This window comes from Cavia porcellus, unplaced genomic scaffold (assembly GCF_034190915.1).
Source record: "Cavia porcellus strain 051 isolate PalLab524CR breed Dunkin Hartley unplaced genomic scaffold, mCavPor4.1 scaffold_9, whole genome shotgun sequence".
Lineage (NCBI taxonomy): Eukaryota > Metazoa > Chordata > Mammalia > Rodentia > Caviidae > Cavia > Cavia porcellus.
Genome location: NW_026947492.1, coordinates 44,822,322 through 44,843,774, shown reverse-complemented (window position 1 = coordinate 44,843,774; position 21,453 = coordinate 44,822,322). Strand labels below are relative to the sequence as shown.

Here is a 21,453-nt window from a genome sequence, read left to right as displayed (position 1 = left end):
CTTTAGTCCATGAATATATTTTCAGTTTTGTGAATGATTCTGTTTCTGTTACCATATTATTTCCATGCTTATCTATTAAGGAACTTCTCAGTCCTGAGAAGCAGCCAAGCATAAAACTGACACATTCCTTCCCTCAGTGAAGCTAAAATCTAGTCAGGCATTAAGGAAACCACTGAGCATATGCACAGAGATTTTGATCTGCATCACAGTGTGTGCTATCAAAAATGAAGTGAAATGAAAATATACATTTCAATGTTTTGAGGAATCCTCATACTGATTTCTGCATTGGTTGCACCAGTATGCATTCTTACAACAGTGGAGAAGGGTTCCTTTTACTGACAGCCTCATCAGCACTCATTATTTGCTAATTTCTTTTTTGTGTGTGTGTCTTTTTGAGACAGGTTGTCACTATGCAGTTAAAGCTGTCCTTGAGCCCACTTTTTTATCCCAGTCTGGTCTTGAATTTGCAGTGACTCCTGCCTCAGCCTCCTTGTGCTGGAAGTACAGGTGTGTGCCACTGTCCCTGGCTTACTGATTTCTTCATAACAGGCATTCTTCCTGGCGAGATATGGAGTCTCCACATTGCTTTGAATTGCATCTCTTGAATGACCCATTATGTTGAACATTTTTCCATACTTTTATTTGCCATTTCTTCTTTTTTTATCTGAGAAGTGTTTATTCACTTCAGATGCTTATTTTTGGATTGAGTCTTTAAATTTGTAGGGGTTTCTGATTTTTGTGAATGCTGTATATATTATAGATATTAAAATTTTGTCAAAAAATGTTTTCCAGTCTGTAGGTTGACTTCTCCTCTAATGAGAACAGTCGACTTCATATTAGGTACCCAGTGTGACAAACTTCTCCTGGAGACTGAACACCTCATACCTTCCCCTCTGGAGCCAGGAAGCAATATTCAAAGCAAGGACTAGAGCTCCCCCAAAGTGAGCCACAGTCACTCTGAGCAACAACAAGTTCCCGAGCTCCCCTGATGATGAGAGCAGCCGTGTTCATGTCAGGAAAGAAGCTCGACAAGTTCCTCCAGGAGAACCCCAGGCAACAGGAGAACCACAGCACCAAATAACACTAACTTCTCTAGTTCTTGTTTTATGTTGGCAACAATCCTCACGTGGGTCCCCGCTCAAGACCATGCTGATTCAGCTCTGCTGCTGTTAAATTGACTGCCGGTTTTTAATCCACCACAACTCTTCAGTTTGTTAGTAGTTTTGTTTTTTACTCTGCAAAAGATTTTAAGATTAGATCTTAAGTCCTAGTTGCTGAGTCTGATATTTGAAGTGCAGTCAGGATTTTGTTCATAAAATCTTTGCTCACACCAACGTCCTCAAGAGTTCTCTTATTCTATCTTCCAGCAGAGTTAATGTTTCTGTTTTAATAATTAGATTTTGATCCATGATGATTTAAGTGTATTGCATGGTGAAAGATAAGGGTCTTGGTTTCATCTTTAGCATGTGGAGAGCCAGTTTTTCCAGCACCATTTATTGAAGAGGTGGCCATTCTTCAAATAAATGTATCTGGCTCTTTTATCTGCCAGAGATTTTAATGCCCTATGTTTTGCCTTTGTTGCTCAGAATTGCTTAGCTGTGCTTGGTGTCTTCTGCTTTCACATGAATTTTGGGGTCATTTTCTCTAGTTCTGTGAGATTTGATTGGAAATTTTGATTGAGATTACATTAAATCAGTATGGCAATTTTGTATGTGTGGCCATTTTTACTGTATTTGTTATTCCAACTGATGAATGTGGAATAGATTTTCATTTTCTAATGTCTTTTCATTTCCTTTTTTAGAGTAATATAATTTTCAATGGAGAGGTCTTTTACTTGCTTAGTGGAATTGATTCCTAGGAGTGTCATTTTTTGATGCTATCGTGAAGAAGGTATTCTTTCCCCAATATCTCAGGAGTATTTTATTCATGTACAGGGATGCTATTGACATTAAAGGTTGACTTTGTATCCATATACTATCATAGTTTAACTTTTCTTTCTATCTTTATTTTTATTTCTTTCTCTTGTCTAAATGGCTGTTTCCAGAACTTTGTTGTCTCGCATTTCATTTTTGTTTATATCTTTAAGGCTCCACTCCTAGTTGGGTTTTTGTTGTTGTCGTTGTACTGGGAATTGAACTTAGGACTTTGCTTTTGCCAGGCAGGTGCTGTGCAGTTTAGTTAAATCCTAGGCCCTCCAGAACTATATTCAATGACAGTGGTGAGAGTGAACATTCTTGTCTTGCTTCTGATTAAGGTAAAAGCTTTCAGTTTTTCTCCATGTTGATGTTGGATATTGATTTGTCATAGATGTGTATTGTTAGACTGTGCTAAAGGTCATGAACTCTAATTTTCTGTAGGATTTTTTTTACCATGCATGGGTGTTGGACTGTGTCAAATGCCTTTCTCTGTTTCTTTGGAGGTGATATGATTTTTGTCTTTGGTTCTTTTAATGGAATATATAACATTTATTGATCTGTGTGCACTGAACCATGACTGCATCCATAAGATCAATCTTACTTTGTCATGGTGTGTAAACTTTGTGATGGTTTGCTGCTTTCTTTTTGCCAGTTTCTTATTGAGAATTTTGCTTGTATGTTTATTAGGGAGATTGGGCTGCAGTTCTTGATTCATTGAGTCCTTCTCTATGTTTGGTATCAGTGTAATATTTGCCTCCAGGAATGAATTTCAAGTCATTTGGACTCCAAAGACTTTGGACTTTGGGAGTATTATTTCCTTTTCAATTTTGTTAAAGTTTGATAAATAACAGCATTGGTCTTTTCTAAATTTTGTGTAGAATTCAGCAGTGAAGCTTTGAGGGCCTGGGCCTTTCATTTTGGTAGGTTTCTAATTATATCTTCAATCTCATTGGCTGATATTTGTTTATTTTGAGTGTTTCTATCTTTTTTATTCACCTTTGTCACATAATTGTAGGAATCTGTCTACCTCATCTGTGTTTTGCATCTTATTAGATTTTTGAAATAGGTATTAATGATCCGAATTTCTGCAGGATGTTTTGTAATGTCATCCTTTTCACTCATAATTGCGTGAACTTTGTGTCCTTTCCTTTTTTTCTTTTCTTTTGTAAAATTGCCTAAGTGCTTATCAATTTTGTTTAATCTTTCCAAGAACCAACTCATTGAACTTTTAGTTAAAACTTTTGAGTTTTACCCAGATGTTTATGCATTTATCTAGTGCTAATATTGAGACTACGATGTTCTTTGACACAGAGGAAGAAGGGATTTGGTTACCGTGGCTATATTACCTGACTAATTTTGACAAAGAACCATGATCCTTTACTTCCTAGCTGAAAATATCCTCTCTCCCTTCCCCCGCTGTTTGGTTTTCCCAGCAGGACTCCTGCTTTGTAGTCTAGGATGTCTCAAATTAGCAGCTGTCTTCCTGCCTCAATAAGCACAATGCTGTGATTGAGATGTCCACCAATGTTCCCAATACTTTCTCTATCTCTAAGCCACAGGAAACTCTTTCTTTTTCTGTTTCTGATTTGCCCTTGTGAACTATGGCCACAGTGTTTCTTGTATTAAATGTTTAAGGACCATTCCAGTGCCCTCAGCATTGCAGGACATTCTTGAGCTGGCTGCTTCTTATCAAGGTTCTGTTTCTTCTCCTCCCTATCAGAAAGTACAACAGGCATATCATGGTTTCTCAGCTACCTCTATATTAAGAGCTGCACTTCGCTTTCTTAAAAAGAGAAAACGTTACTCAAAACCTCCCCTACAAACCATGGGCAATGTCCAAAGACACCCTGATCTTTCTCTGAATCCTGAGGAACTCCTTACTCTTACTGCTAGAAGGTTCAGCCTTGTGCCTCAGCAGAATTCTGTCAGCCTCTGGATCTGCTTAGCTGCCAATGCCCAAGTTCATGCAGATTCACATAGAAAACAATCTTCTCTCTGATTTTAGCATGAAGATCACAAAACACAACACGATCTGTCTAAGTCATGTATACGTATGCAGATATATCTCAAGTCACGTCTGGTTTGGGGGATGGTAGGTAAATTTTTTTTTTTTTTTTTTTTATCGGTACCAGGGATCAACTCAAGATCGCCTGCTTGCCAGGCAGGTGCTTATGCTGCTGAGCTAAATCCCCAGCCCCTTCCCCCCAGCTCTCTTAAAAGTTGCTTTTTTTTTTTTTTCTTGGTACTAGGGATCAAACTCACAACCTCACACTTGCCAGGCAGGTAATTTCACTGCTGAGCTAAATCCCCAGCCTGTCATTTCTACTTATTCAGAGTCACACTGTTATAGAAAAATACAGGATGCAATTTTAGTCACTGAAGACAATTCTGTGTGGCCTTCAGGCATAGCTCTTTTAGAGTGAAGAGACTTGACTGAGTCTTCAAATGGATCATGCTAGCATATGCACAAGTTAGCATTCTGAGGTTTCACTCAAAGGCTTTAGCTCTGAGTCTGTATTTTCATGAGACCTGCCATTGAATTATCACTATACATCAGCAGGACGAACAAAGACAGTCACCTGAACAGGTATCCACAGTCAATGTAACTGAGACACATGAACACAGAGCAGAACTTAGAGAAAAAGTGGTCCCAGCTGTGGAGATTCGGCTTCGCACCCAGTAATACACTAACCACCTGTGACAGGTGAAATGCTGGGGTATGTGAATATTTTTCAGCAATGTGATGATAATATATTAATTGTTCTAAAGCATGCCATTTTCATTTTATCCACATCTTGGAGCACAGATACACAGTTGTTCATTCCTTCATATTTTACTTTATAATGTTACATTTATAGAAATTATAAAAATATGTCACAAAGACAATATATATTTCCGTTTAGATTCTTATTTTCCCAGAATTGTCACACATTTAGTTCATACATTTGTTACCAGTAGAATACCTACATTGGCCAGTTGCCTTTAACCAGAGTCAGTATTTTTTTTAATTTATCAATTTTTACATTAAGTGTCTTTGCTATTCTCAGGTATAAGCCAGTATGTAACGTTGCATTCACTCTCATTATTTCTTTGGCTTTAGGTAATTCTTGTCTCATTTTCTACGACTTTTGTAATTTCGAGGAGTACTGGTCAAGTTTTTTTGTACAATTACTGTCAATGTTGATTTCTGTATTTTGTTAATTTAGGGTTAGGGATACTATCAGAAATGATAACACATCATTATGAGTACTAGGAACATTGAATTTTACTAAAGAAAGATCAAATCAACAACTCTGAAAAATGATTACTTCAATTCAAAGTACTATTTTCTTGAAAAAGCAATATAGACAATCTCAAAATCACAAGAAATGCAAAATTTGGTATGGTTTTCTTTAACTCATGTGACTGAATCAATACTGAAAAACTTTCCAAAATAGACAATAGTAACTCTGTATGAGTTTACTGATATACTCTACCAAATACTTAAGCAAAAAAATTTTGTCTACAGTGTATTCAAGAGTATAGAAATAGCAGAATCACTACCAACTTCATTTTCTTAGCCAGCCATTGCTGTTTCCAAAATCTTGCAAAGAAATAATAAACAAGTTATAGACCAGTCCCTCTCATACATAGATCCCCAAATCCTCGATAAAATATTAGCAAATCCAATCCTACAATTTGAGAAAAGCATTAGGTACCATGACAAAGTGGAATTTATAGTAAGTATGCAAGGCTGCATCAACATTTGCCAATCATATTAATTGAGTCTATTAAGACTCCATCATATCAACTGCTAGTTCAGAAAAATCAAGGGACCACATAAATAGATGCAGGATAAACATATGACCAAATCTAAAATCTACTCATGATTATAGAATCTCAACAAATTAGAAATAGAGCAGAATTTCCGTAACCAGACAATAGAATCCAAAACCTCCACATAACACTGTATTTAACTCTGAATTTTCTGCTAACATCCTGTGCAAGGCAGTGTCTTCACTGATTACTCTTCTGACCATGCAGGAAGCCCTGCTAATACAGTAAGACAAGAAAATGATCTACAGTATACACAGACTGGGAATCAAGAAACATTCTCTTTGTCAGCTGTGGTAGCCTAGACTGACAATCCAACAGAACCTACCAAAAACCCTAGATATAAGCAAACAAAAGTATAAGCACTACAAATACCATACAAAAGGTAATAATTTGTCCACTTACTGGCAGTGAACATACGGAATTTGAAAATTTGACAGTTATATTACTAATCCCTAAATTATGCAACTATATATGAATGTAATAAAATACATGAAGGGTCTATAAAAAGTTAAGTATTAAACTTGGATTAATAAAATCAGAAGAAAACCATAGGTATTCAATATTCCTACAAAGAAAACAATCTAGATTGCCGATTCTCCAATTTTCTTATAGATCTAAATAATACAAACCCAAATTCTAGCAAGTTGCATTTTTGATATTACAAAATAATGCTTTTAAACTTTAGATAGATATGTAATGATCCTTAATACTCAACACAATCTTTATAGAAAAGAACAGACTTGAAGATTTGACACTATTTAAATGTCAGATTTTCTTTATTTCATCTATCATCCATATTTCTACTTTACTAAATCATAAAAACTATCACTATTAGTGTGCAAGAAAATTATAAAGTGGAAAATATTTAGTGAAAATACAGTGTACCTTAAAGAGTCATATAATCTTGCTTAGAAACTATTCTAATTTTGATAATAGACACCAATGTTGATAATAAATGCCACTCTAGAAATTAACAAATAATGTTGTGTATAGGTATAATTGTGTGTATTAATTGTGGGAGATATTTCAAAGCAATGATAATTGGTAAAATATTTATAAATATTAAAAATATAATTTTTTCCAAAACAAAGTTATTGCAAATTTTTCTTAACGTTAAGTAGGAACAGTTTGAGTAGAAAGTGATGTCTGACCAAACATCATATCCAGAATTCCCCAAATCAATGACTTTAGATTACTGTTTCTGCAGTTCTCTGTCCCAGTCTTCTCTTACATGCTGGGTAGAGAAACCAGTACATGTAGTGAAATCTAGAGTGGAGGCATTTCTAAACTTTCAAAATTTTATTAGCAAATTCTGAAAAAGTACAACAATACAGCTTACTTCTAAAATCTTTGCATAATTTAGACATAAAATCTTTGCATATTTTAAATAAAGACATAAAGAAACTAGGATAGCAACATCAAACTGATGAACAGAATCTACAGTAAAGCTGGGCAAAAATGTGCCCTGTAAGACTTAAAAATATAGTTTGTTCTTGTGATTGTTTTTTGAGACAAGGTCTCACTATGTAGCCCAGGCTGCCCTGGAACTCAGTAATCCTTCTGCCTCAGCCTCCCAGTGCTGGATCCACAGAGCACGGCCCCACACCCAGTGTCCTGAGACGTTTCACTGAACTTGATTGAGATGACTGACACTTTGGAGTGAAACTCTCTGCTTTTAGTCCATGAATATATTATCAGTTTTGTGAATGATTCTGTTTCTGTTACTGAGTTATTTCTATGCTTGTTTATTAGGAACTTCTTAGTCCTGAGAAGCAGCCAAGCATAAAACTGATACATTCCTTCCCTCAGTGAAGCTAAAATCTTGTCAGGCATTAAGGAAACCACTGAGCATATGCACAGAGATCTTGATCTGCATTCTAGTGAGTGCTATGAAAAATGAGGAGCATGCATTGAGGCATTGATGAATAATATAAATTTAGGGGAGCTTCAAGCAGTGGTGTTTGAAGACAGACTTAAAGGGCAATGAATCTGTAATAGTGATGACTACAAGGAGTGAAGTCTTACAAATTCATGAACAAAAGCCACTGAATTGGAAAAGAACACGCAACACAAGCGGACTGAGATAAGGGCAGACCAGAACATTTCCGGTTTTACAGACCTTATAATTGCTTTTCCAAACCTACTCACTGTTTTCACATCTACTCTGAAGGCTGAATCATGCTTCAACGCTTGTGTGGATGACATAGCAAGTCCATGTTTTGAAATAAGAAGTAAAAACCTCCTGGAAATGTAGTTCAGTGAGAAGGCCCTGGTTTCTACCCTCAGTGTCAAAAACAAACAACAAACAAAGAAATGAAAAAACAAGAATACTAAAAATAAAATCTACAAAAAGAACAGAAATGCCTTTAAAATAATTCTTTTTAAAGTCAAATATACCATTCATACACTTTTATTGTGTGTAAATTCCTAATTTGATACACGAACAGAATGTGTGATAATCAAAGCAATGAGCAGTCCTGTTTTCATTTTTGAACATCACAATGTTTATGTGTTTGGGACAGTCATAGTCTTCTAGACATTTTTTTTTTTTATAATGGAAATTGAATCCAGGACCTTGCACTTGCCAGGCAGGCACTGTGCTACTGAGCTATATTCTCAGCTCTACTTTTTTTCTATTACTATTTTTTTATTTTAAAGATAATAAAACCAAACTAAAATAGAATAAAGACAATCAAAACAGTAAAAGTGATGCAGCACTTCAAAGCAAGATAATAGGAAATCAACAATGGTTCCATCATGCCTCTTTTTTTATTTTAAAAAAAGATTAAGATAAAAGAGGACATAACAACACAGGTCAGAACAGAATAATTTAAGCAACATAATGTTTCACCACATGACAACCTGACATAACAGTAGTTACCATAGTGTCTCTTTCCTTGAAATATTTGAATATACCTTTATACACTATAGTATCAAACATAACAAGACAGTGTAAAACCATTCAAGAGAATGAAAGTATTACAGAGTATTCAGAACCAACTAACAAAAAACGAACAATGGTTACTGTCGATGTCCGCTCCCGGCCGGCAGGAAGGACACACGACAAAGTCTGGCAGTGGACAACCTTTTTTTTTTATTTTCCTTCTCCGTACAGCCTGCCCTGGGATCGCTCCCAGCCGAAGCCTCCTCTGGTCCGCTCCCCGCGGCTCCTTCTGGGCTTCGCTCCGAAGCCTCTACCGGTCCGCTCTCCGCGGCTCTTTTTGGGCTTCTACTTCCGGGCTTCTACCGGGCTTCCTCTTCCCCCCCAGGGGTGGCACCAGTATATATACAGATACAGTGTCTAATCATGTTAAAGTAAGCAAGGCAAGCTGATTGGCTAACATCATCAGTTGCCAGGCAGACTATATTGTTGAGCGGGTTGCTTACGCGGTAAGCAGGAAACTAACGTGTTCGATGGGAGGGGTAATCTACCTCAGGCTTTACTCTTTACTACAGGCCTCACGTCCGCCAAGTGAGGCGACCGGGCTCAGGGCTGCGGCTCCCAACAGGTTACTATATTATCTCCTTGTCCATAAAAATTTTGTTTATACCATCACATATAATAAAATCCAATAAGATACAACATGATAAAACAGATGAAGAACAAATGCTTGGTAGGACTTCAAAACAAGATGATATTAAATCTAGCTATTATAATGTCTTGTTTTCTTTAAAATAGCTGTCATGCCTCTTGTTATCTTCAAAGTAGCTGCTCATACCATCAGACATAATAAAAACAAACAACAGAATAAAAGCAATCAAAACAAAACAATGAAAAGGGTACAGGACTTCGAAACAAAATAACAGGAAATCAATAATTTTTTCCAGATGTTTTACCTTTGAAAATATTTTATCTTTTGATAATGTTTTTAAAAAAATAGTTCTTTAATTTCTCTGTTTTATTTTTACTGTTTTTGTTTTACAGTACCAGTGATTGAAGCCAGAATCTATGCACTGAACTGCATCTTTAGGCTTTTAAAACATATTTTTGTTTTTAGACATGACCTAGTTAGGTGAAGAAGTTGTAGCAGAAAGTCATGAATCCTCCCGTCTCCACTTCCTGGAAGAACGTTGAAAACTTCACAGCCTTCAATCTGTATTTCCTTCTAATCTTATTGCTTTTACTTCTTTTTCTACATTTCTTCTCCCAACAGCTTTATAAGTTGTGTGGACTAAGACCTCCACAACAATACAGAATACAAGCAACAAGTAAGTAAACTAAACTAAAATAAAATAAAGAATAAATAAAATTGGCAAGAGTAATTTCAAATATTTCTACCTCTAAATTTTCTTGATATGCTTATTCTAATCACATTCATAAATAAAAATATCCTTTTGTACTGCATACATATATAAAACTATAAATTGTCATTTTCCAACACAAATTATTTAAGGTTCTTTTTATTTTATTTTATTTTTTGTTTTGGTGCCCAGGATCAAACTCACGACCTCGCACTTGCCAGGCAGGCTCTGTGGCATTGGGCTATATCCTCAGCCCTTTAAGGTTCTTTTTAAATTTTGATTTTTTAATCTTTGTATGTGTGGTACTGGAATTGTAATCTAGAGTTGTCAAACTAAGCTCAAGTAGTAGCCCTGGTTTTTGTTGTTTTGTTTTGTTCATTTTTTGATTTGTTTTTGTTGTTGCCTAACCTGACTAAATTTGAATTCTCCTCCAACTGCATCCCGCAGTACCTGGATTACAGGCTTGTTTTCATCCAAGAAACATTCTCAGATTCATTCTTAGATTGAGAGTCTCACTGACTGGGTCAGTGGCAGTCAAACTTTTTTGTGCCTGCTTTCAGACTATTTTCTATTAATCTCAAACACATTAGTGGCATGTGAGGGCACTCATTTGATACTGTCAACAATATTGAATGTACTCAATAGTTGTCAATTTACTAGTTTAACTATTGTTGTAGCAGCTAAGTTAGATATAAGTATTATAGGCAATCAGAAAGGGTTGGGCCCTAGAAGGAGCCCCTGTAGAAGATGAAATGCCTTGCAACTGTTGGAGATAGATACCTCTGCTATGGGCCAGATCTCATGACAAAAGATAAAACAAATGCTCCCACAGACTTCGCTGATAAACATCAGGGATTGATATTCTAAACAGGTATCCAACATCTGAGGAAGCCAGGAAGAGCCACTAACCCAGTCCCCTAAGGGAAGACCCCTATTCTGTATTCATGCCAGCTTTCTATGTGACTAGCTTCCCTATTTGATCCCAATTTAATCAACTTTACCTGAGCAGTTATGTTTGTAACCTTCTTGGTTGACTATGGTTTCATCCCACGACATGCCCACCTTGAGATGCCCCATTTTTCCCACCTTGGACCCCACCACCTTGCAGTTTTACTCTATAAAAATCCCTAGAAAAGGCAGGGTCCTTGGCAACCCATTCGGTACCTCTTCTGTCTCTCTCTCAGACAGATACTTTCTTTCCCCAGTAAATATATTCTACTTTTAACCTCCTTTATTCCTAAAATTCATTCTTTGATTTTAGAGAACATGAACTTGTCCTGGACATCTAGCAGGTTGGGAATTTCTTTACCCTATATAGATATGATAGCTTATTTACTCTCCAGAAGAGTTTAAAATTACTTCATAACTTAAAATAACTGGAATTCTGTATTACAAATATGCATGATAAAAAAATGATTTCCTTAACTACTCTTTGTAGATTATTAAATAGAATATGCACAACTCCTTGTAATACAAATATCTCAATAATTTTATTTGAGTTATATGAGAAAATGATATCTGTATTTATGTATACCCATTTTTAATTTTTTTCTAAAATTATGTTTTCTCTAATAAGTTTTTTCTCAATGTTATTTTTTCAGACATTTCTTTAACTTAGGATTTTCTAAATAATAAATTTTTGCTAGTTGTAATCAGTTAATCACTAATGGATATATACTGTAATGTGATTATAAAATTTTGAAATGGAAGAAGAATATTTCCAAAGTTTTAAAGCGTGATATGTATGTAGGTCAGTATTTACATCAATAATCTTTACGATCAATCTGAGGTGATTAGTTCATGTGTGGGCTCCACTCATGACCGGACTGGTCCACTGAAAGGCTTGCTCCTGACCTACTTTCAAGAAGTATCAGCAAAACCAGGTTCCCACGGGGCATGATCTGGAAGGGAGTATGTTTTCTCTGGCAGATCATCTCTCTGCTTCCTGGCCACTGTGACAAGATCAGTTTTCCTCTACCAGGCCTCTCCATCATGCCTTTGTGTGCACTTGAGACTTGTGAACAGACTGAAACTTTTATAACTGTGAACCAAAATTAATCTCTCTTACTTCTTTTTTTTGTACCAGGGATTGAACTCACGACCTCATGTTTACCAGGCAGGTGCTTATGCCACTGAGCTAAATCCCCAGCCCCTCAAAATAAGTCACTCCTCTTTCATGTTCTTATCATTTTACAGCCATTCAACTAAGAGCATAAGCTCTTAGAAGTCACCTGTTTTGCCATGCCCCTTCCCATCCAGACACAGCTGGAGTGTTGGAAGGGGAGACAGACCTTTGGAAGAGGCAGTGACAGTGCTAACTGTGTGGAAATAGCTTGCAGGGCTTGATCAAAGATTTTCAAAAGACAGCATAGGCTTTTCTAGCAAGTTTATCATCTTTGCATTCTTTTAAGTCATTTTGAAGTGTTATTTGAAGGGAGAATACTGGAGAGTGTATGATGCTTTGGACAGAAGATAAAGATATTTTGTATCAGTTAAAATATTATGGTGAGATCTGACAATCTTGCCCCAACTTTAGAAAATATGAAGTGAATCTAAGCACAACTAATGTAGTTCAAAATAAGATCTTAAAATCTAGCAATGTTTAGGGAAGTTTCTAATACACATGACAAGTGAACTAGGCCTTGAAACTTCCTGAAGTTATGTGGTGATTTTAATTTAAATTTGGATCTAGCACATGGCTATGGGAATTTCTCTCACCAAAACTCATTTTAGAAAGACATTTGTCAATGTTGGATATCTTATTACTTAAGGCAATACCTCCCTGAAGGGCCGTAATTTGCTGATTCACTGTGTATGATTTCCTCAAAATATAAAAAGAATACTAAATGAAAAAATTATTAAAAATAATTTTTGTTGCAGACTTTCTCATGACCACAGCTATTCTTCTTTAAAGTTGGCATACTCAAAAAGCATTAAATCAGTAAATTGGTTTCAGAACCAGAGCAGCATCTTGCCAAGAAAGCCCACTTTCCCAGAAAAAAAAAAATGCATTTACTATCACAATATTATGATTTGGACAGTGGCTCAGAGTTTCTGGGAGAACCACTCTGGCATACTCAGGCTGCATTTCCTGAGCCAGAAAGAGAAGCTCTAGGCAGCAGCAACCCCTCACAGACAACCTTTAGCAAGTTGGGCTCCTCTGGCTTGTGGTGCCTGACAAATTACCATATTTCACATTGCCACAGGCCCGTGGGCTCAGTGCTCCTGCAGTTACTTTGGTTGTGAATGGAGTTGAAATGGCCAGGTTTAGTGGGTGAACCATCGTATGCCTAGAGAATAAAGAGGAGGATCTCAAGCAAATACGTAATCGTCCTCCTTTCCAGAAGCACTAGGTAGTACCAAGAAAGGATGCTAGGCACGGGTAGGAAACTTTTCATACGATCTGGGAATGGTGTTGAGGCTCGCTCTTGATAAAAACGCCTTCCACTTGCAGGATATTAATACCGGCTGGGACCTACAGGAATTTTCAAACTGTAATCTCATTTGCCCCTTCCTTCTTGATAATGTGCTTTAGGGTGATGGCTCCACGTACTGGTCTCTCGAGTGCTCCACTGTGAGCAAGGACAGAGACAATGTGCAGTGTGTCTTTCCAGGATACCCACAGAGGAAAGAGCCTGGCAAAGTCCAAAAGGAATGTACAAGTGACTGTCACTAAGAAGCATCTAAAATGGAAGAGAAAGTCCCAGGTTAAGTATGTCTCCCTGAAAGGACTAGGCATTTTTGTCCCTGCCTTTCAAGTCACCATACCTAGAAGATCTAGTTCAGGGCAGCTTGAAAAATTGACACCCGTGTTTCTCACAGGTGACAGAGGAAAGTCTGGTAATCCAACCTGGGGAAGATCTAAAACAGCTGCCTTAAATTAGGGCCCTTCCCATATTTCCTCACAAAGTGGCCTATTTGAGGATAGGCTACATAATCCAGAGGCACAATTTTGCACTTGGCAGGGAAAGGAGAAAACAAACTTACATTCATTAGTTTTCTGTCCTTCCTTGGGAGAGGTCTTTCCATGTACCTAACCTGTCCTGATTTTGTCAGAATTCTGTCTCTGGAGAGGTTTCCTGTGTTAACCGAGAAGCCCCTTGTTTTCCTGACCTTTACTTCAACCCTATTTATTGAGACATGCAAAGCTGGCTACCTAGAAGTAGATGTTCCCTTAATTGGACAAAAAAATGTGATAGAGTCTAGTTGAGGTGCAAATGAGAATCAGTATGGCAAAGTCACAGCATGGGAGCAAGAACTGCTCCTGCACTGGTGCCGGAATGGGGGGCTAAAACAGGAGATAATATCTCAGCAGAGGCCATGGGACTCAGAAAGAATTATACTTCCTGGAAATAAAGGTATCAGCCTTGCATGTGTCAAGCTATCCATTGCATTGCTAATTGGAGAGCATCTGTGCCTGATGCAAGAGCACTTTTTTCCTCCTTTGCACACCATGCCTGCAAAGTGTTTCTCACCTTGCACTCTTCCACAACCCATACCTGGTTTCCTGATTGGTGCCAATAAAAGCCCTAGATACTTGAACACTTGGCCTTTTGCTCCACTAAGATCAATTGGTTATCCTGGAGGCCTGGGAATAACAGATTTTTCTCTCTGAATTTTTTCATCTGTGGGCCACATAGCCAGGTGGGAGACTGAAACTTCTGTGGGAGTTTCAGTAGTTACCTACCAAAATAACAAAGTCTGGTAAGAAAGGGGCCAATTCCTACAGAGTCCTGTAGAGAAAGGAAGCCAGCATCATACTTGAAAGGGTGATGAACTAGCTAGAATGTGGGGCTTGAGAGACACTTATCAAAAGGAAGAGGAGGAAACCTATTAATACATACATAACAGCATTCACTCTCTTCAAAGAATTTCCAGAGAATGAGTCTAGAAGAAAAATTCTTAACCAAAATGACAGATACAATAGATGTCCAAATGAGCAGGATAGAAAAGGTGAGTATTTAAGCACAATACTTATTATTTTTAAGTATAATAGAATTCCATGAAGCAAAGGAATACTTCACACTTTGGAGGATGAACAAGTTCAAAGATATTAAAGAATTGAAAAGTCTTCTATGAGGAAAGCTATTTGATTGGACACAAGTCATAAGCAATCAGTGTAGGCAGCGATTGAGAAGTGCTGGAAGTGTGATAGGTATAAATTAATTTATTTAGGAAAGTAGTAAAGAATTAGGGTTTTGTGAACAGAAAGAAAGATGTTGGATCATATTTATGTGAAGGAGAGACAGAGATCTACTTGGATGTGTTAGATGTGTGCAGCTGGAGGCAAAGAGTCCATCCACGATGTCTGCATACTCTGTCTTAGGGGGCTGAGTGACTCAGACTTATGGGGATGTTCTCCAGGCTAGCCAGAACATTGGGACTACAGGAACCCTCCTGTATATGTCCAATTGAAAGGAACAAGATGCAAACAGATAGAGATTATACAGTTCCACAAAAATGTGTCTCCAGATTTCACATAAGTAGAATGACCAAAAATGCAATGAGATTGACAGGTGGTAGGGGATGGGCAGTGTGTGGGGAGTAAAAGTTAATAGGTTTTGGGTTTTACTCTGAGGTGCTGAAAATGTCTTAAGTTCACAGAGATATGATGGTTGCACGGCACTTATTAAAATGAAATTTAATAAACAAAAGTATACACTCAAATCACATATCACACTTCACCATCCCGCAGTGATGATGCTTCCTGCAGGTTCAGGGTGCATGCAGATGTCAGGCAGAGTCCTGTTCCTCACAGAGAAGGTCTCTAGACCACAGTCTCCTCAGTCATTGGCCTTCAGCATTGAAGAGTCCTGAAATTTGACATTTGCTAGGCAACTAAGGGGAAGCAAAGTCTCAGAAGGGAAGAGCAGGAGGTAAAAGGGATGCTGTGTTTGAGGGAGGCTCACAGTTCTGTGGTCGTGGCCCAGTAACACCCCAACCTGACCCACAGGCCTTTCAGCACAATGAGTTGGTGGCAAGTCTTTAACAATTGATCCTCTTCAATGCAAATAGGGGACATCTCATTGGACATCTGCTCATTTGGACATCTATTGTTGAATTTGTTGAAATCAATAGTGTTGACCATATTACCTATACTGGAATTTTCAAAAACACCCAGAACCCAGAGGAAGGCGGGTCATGTCCACCTACCAGTAATGCTGGCCAGTGTGAAGGCTTTGGTGTCGCACAGTGCAGAAGTGGCCACTGTCTGGGGCTCCACAGGCTCCCTGTTCATCTCCAAATATCATCCTCCTGTCTTCCTTAGAAAGGTGCACACAGTGAGTGGCCCAACCCCGAGTCACACCATGGTTCATTGCCAAAGAAGCAAAAATTCCATGAGCAAATGACAGTTCTATATCCTGCTCCAAAAGACATGATTAAAATCTTTTGTTGGAATACTGGAAATATGAACTCAAGATCAATTTTATTCTGGATGGTAGAAAATGATAGGCTAGGCTATTTTCTCACACAATCTAAATAAACCCACAGGAAACACACAAAGCAGCATCTCATAATCAACAACTGTGTGCTGAGCAGTAATTGTCCCATTGATAACTTCCATGAAGTGGCAAGAAAGAGAAAAGAATCATCTTCATAGCCATGCTATCTTTTCATTTTCTCGAGGAAGAGTGTATAGATTCTTCTACTGGAGCCAACATATTAGGTACATTTACATTATATACATTCATATATTCTTTTATGTTTTCTACTATCCTAACCTTAAGAGTGCATATAATAATGTGATTTCTGAAATCCAGTTGCTAAATTTTTTTATATTAATTTTAAAGTCAGAGGTCTTGGTCTTGCTACTTCACATTTGGGTGCTGAGTGCAGCAATGGGAGACCCAGGAAACAAAGTAGAAAAGTAGGTCACCATGTTTATTTTGGGGGAGCTACCTTAACAATTCACACGTCAGTTGCCTCTAAATAGTTTTTCCCATAGTTCTGGAGCCCAGAAGTCTGAAATCAAGGGTTTGGATGCTTCATATTCCCCCTATAGGAGACACGCAGTAATCCTCCTTTACGGCCTCTGCTCCTTCAGGTGACTCCTGAAGTCCTTAGTTTGTGCTGAGTTCTCAGCTAGTGTCTATTCCAGGGGACTTCTTCCCTGTCTCTGGGTCTCAAATCTGCCATTTTCCTTTTTCCTCCTGTGAGAGATCAGTCACTGAGGCAGAGACCACCCTGATTCGGGGATTATCTCATCTTGAAATCCTCAAATTACTGTCATTTCTACAGATATTATTTCCAAGTAAAGTCATAGTCAATGTTAAGACTTGCATATATACACTTTAGGGAAGTCAACTTAGGACATCATTTGATGAAAGAAACAGGATTAATTAAAAGTCAAATGATTCATTTTATCCTGAAAATAAAGGGTTGGTCAGGGGCGCCATCCCTTCAGGGCAGGCAGCCTCAGGCAGGCAGGGGCACATATAGCAGTCACTCCACAGGCATCCAGGCCAGGCCAGGTGCGTCCTCTGAAGAGAAGGGGATGGGGCACAAACCACCTGCATGTGAGGCACATGTGGCCCATGTGGTGAAAAGTGCAGCCACCTGCCTGGACGTTGATACTCCTGGCACTGGGACAAACCCTGGCTCCTTATATCTGAGGTGCCCCACTGGCAGGGAGGATGGGCCTGCAGCCTGGGCTGCCTGGAAGTGCCGTACTCTGGGAAACGTGGAGGCTCTGGATGGGGTTCATGGTAGCGCCAAGTATGCTGCCCTGTGCCAGGCCCCACTGGGTCCCAGCAACAGCAGCACTGACAAAGCCAGTGACTGGGCTGCACATGGACGGTGGTGGGCCCTGCGGAGGACTGGCAATCACACCCTGGGCTGGGAGCTCCTAGGCTCTGAAGCTATGGCACAGGTCTGCCTTAAGCACCAGAGGATGGTAGGTGCCACTGACTGTGTCCAGTGTCATCAGCACGTCCTGCCTTGTGGGAAGATCACCCACCTCATCTAGACTGACCCAATCTGGGAGCATGACAAGAACCTGACCCACTCTGTCTAAGGATCACCTGCCTCTAGGCTGCTGGTGTCCACCTCATGTGGTCCTCAAGTCAGCGCTCAGTGAACAGGCTGTGGACCTGCTGTCCTCCATCCTATAGCAGGAGGTTGCTTTCTCTGTAGAACTGTCACAGGAGAACCTAGTCACTGCCTCTCACCAGCCACAGTACTGCTGGGTTTTCAATGACTCAAAACCTCTGAGACAGTCTCAGGCCTGGAGTCCAGGCCTCAATGGCCATGAGCTGGTACTTTTAGTTTTGACGACTCCAGCCACTTTTGCTTTGAGTGTGGGTCTCTATTGCAGTGATTTGGGGCCCACATCAGTGAAACCTGGAAAAAGCCTTGCAGGACTCTACGGTGTGAATGACACACATGGCTGAGCTCAGTAGGAAACAAGAACTGACCAGCCCTTGGGAAAAAGTTGACCAAGTGGAGAGAAGGACACTGGCAGAGTAGGTCGTGTGCTTCAGTTACAAAGAAGGGGCAGCTTCACTGAAGTCAGCATCTCTGGAGCCACAGGGCTACCATGGAACCTGATTTTGCTCTCGATGCTGTACCAGGGAGGGCAGCGCCCAGGACCAGGGAGAGCTCCACCCTCCTCATTATTCCTCTGTGAGGATTAAGCGTTGGAGGTCTGAGTTCTTTCTCCTTGGAGCTGATAAAGGGACTGGGTGCTGGTGGGCATCTCAGAGCAGCCCAGCTGCCTTTGAGACCCTTACTCTAAGTGAGCGGGGTTTCCAAGCTGCCTTGGAGTTCAGGATTGTGCACCTCGCCTATCTGGCTCACACAGAGGCACCCATATTATAGGACTTCGCCTTCCCATCTCAGTAGGATCCTCCAGGGCTATAGTTAGTCATGTGCTTTTTGTAAACTCTTGTGGCTCACTCCTCCTGCAATTGTTTGATCTCATTTCTGGAAGGATCAGTCTTGCTGGGAGTAACATCCTCCAGTTAAACCCATCTGGCTGAGATCCAAGATGGGAACTGCAGGCAGAAGCCAGTTTTGTTCTTTTGCTGCATCGCTGAGAACATCACTTAAGGTGCCAAAAGCCCATCCTTAGTGACCACAAAGCTGATGTGGAGTGCAGAGGAGTGGCGAAGGCAGCAGGGTTCATCTGGAGCTTCCCCCTGGTGCTTTGATACCTTAGTCCACTAGAAGAGGGCAGAAACAGCGGATGGCAATTGCCACTGTACTAAGAACACTACAGTTCTCCTAGATGAAGCAACCAGTACACTGGATGCCCAGAGTAGGCACCTGCTGCAGGAGGCGCTGGATGGACTGACGGTGGGCAGAAGGCTGAGGTAGGAGAATTTCTGGTAGTTAAAGGCCAGCCTAGGCTCCCATAGTGAGTGCAAATCTGGCCCAAAGTACATAGTGACATGCTGCCTCAATAAACCAAAATAATAATAATAACAATAATAATCCAGCAAAAAACCAGAATTTTGATTTAAAGGAGCCAAAGTCAGATATTCTGAGAGAGAAGTCACTCCTAAAAAAAGAAGTATAGGTGAAGTTTCAGTTCATCTCCCCTTTGAAAGTTATGAAGATAGCTGTGAAGATCTTAGACAATATTGTAACTTAAATATAATTAATAATATGCTTATTTCTGTTATATCTTATCCTGTGAGAATGGAAGAATGGCAAGACTTCCATAAGGAACTTTTTGCTGTTTAACTGCATCCTAAGAACAAACTCCAAAGTTTCAAAAGACTGATGAAAATAAAGGTTCACATTTTGTTTTTCATACTAAAGTTTTCTCTCATCTGCCTCCATCTTTCCAGCAGTAGATTTCATAATTGATAATATACCATTTGTTTCAAAATATGTATGGAACCAGTGAATTATTAAGACTGCTGGAGTTTTAGGAATGATTATTGTACAGCCAGTAGCATGAAACTTGGCAGAGTAATCATGGAATATCCTGAGAAAATATAACAAACAAGTTGTTTTGCATTTTCATTTTCAGAATGTGTCTGGTAAGCATTTTCCAAACAACCACTGCCCTTATGCCCTTGAAATGTGTATAGATCAGAAATCCTGAGTCTTAATTATTTTATCTTGCTTCAACTTATCACACCGGTGAATGGCAGAGTCATAATTTCAACCCAAATCTCCTTAATTTTTTCCATTACCCCTATTGTTTATCCTTAAACACATCTTTAAAATTTCCTCTGTTTCCTGGGGTTCAAAAGAGACAGCACAGTGGTTCCCCCTTCTCTGCTATTCCCTTCTTGATCTCAGTCACTATGGCCAGCTCTGCCCTATGGAGTGCAAATCCCCATCAGGAACGGCTGTCACTCTTCCTCTCTACAGCCACTCCAGGCTTGCACCTCCACAAGAGGCAATAAACTGCCACCGCTGGTCCATTCATTTAGCAAAGTGACTGAAGCTCAGCCCTGTATGGGCCCAAAAATGAGGTAGGTGTGTTTCCCACACTTTACACTGCTAGTGACTATTCTGGCTTCCTGATGTAATGCATGCTCCAGGGAGAGTGGTCACCTTTCTCCACTCTGAGAGCCAGCAATCAATCCAGGAGTTGTGGCACATCCCTGTGATCCCAGCACTTTGAGAGGCTGAGTCAGGAGGATCTCTGTGACTTCAAGGCCAGGTTGGTCCACATAGTGAGTTAAAGGCCAGCTCCAACTATATAGCTAGACTGAGCCTCAAAAATGCAAAATAAGAAAGAGAGAAACAAGAAAACAGTGGCAAGGATCAAAGCCAGCAGTCATGTCATTCTGACTCCTACACTGTCAGCACATCTTATCCGACTCTAAATGCTCTACTTGAGTTCACTCTTTTCTCTTTACTGCGGTGTACACAATAGCTGAATCAAACAGGTATTTGGAGCACAGCCCCAGTTACCCAAACGTGCCCCATCAGTAGCCATAACATAGCGTCCTCCTGCAGGAGCGGCTCAAACCTTCCCCTCTGGCACACATGTCTGGGAAATGGAGGTGCAAACTCTTAGGATTAGGTTCTAAGGCTTTGTGAGGAATCCTGGGAAAGAGAAGCAACACTGACTTCCTCTGATGGTGCCTTTCTACTTCTTTGTTTCTGAGCAGGTGGCCATTTCGATCTCTTCTCCACCTCACACATTACCTCACCATATGGCCTATAAGACTACTGGGCTGGTAGCGTGTTCCTGGAGTACGGTATGGTGCAGCGAGCTTTCCCTCTTCTGTAGTTTCCTCTCACACTTACTCTGGTTCCATCTTATACCTTTCATCCCCTCTCCCCCGGGTTCCAATGCACTTTTTATTTACTGCTTTTGATGACTACGGAAAAGACAGCATAGTACACATTCATGACTGTGGAATGGATTTTCTGCAGTCGTCTCCAATAGGGTAAAAACTCAGAAAAACAAAACAAAACAAAATAAAATAACCTGAATGCTGGAATTCAATTCTTCACATGGAGTCCCTTGTAAAAACAAAACAGAATCAAAAATAAAACAAAAAGAAGGAGGTCA

The 21,453-nt window shown here is 39.5% G+C and overlaps 1 protein-coding gene across 2 annotated transcripts in view; it reads left to right on the top strand.

Moving 5' to 3' along the window:
• The first annotated feature begins 2,200 nt into the window (after window positions 1-2,200).
• Naalad2 (N-acetylated alpha-linked acidic dipeptidase 2) overlaps window positions 2,201-21,453 on the top strand; it is a 92,574-nt gene continuing 73,321 nt past the window's right edge. Inside the window, exon 1 of one of the 2 annotated variants that reach the window (XM_063256273.1) lies at window positions 2,201-2,254. In XM_063256273.1, coding sequence (XP_063112343.1) covers window positions 2,210-2,254 — 45 coding nt within the window. In that variant the 5' untranslated portion in view covers window positions 2,201-2,209. The remainder of the gene's footprint in view (window positions 2,255-21,453) is intronic. The other variant, XM_063256274.1, reaches the window with a different exon arrangement.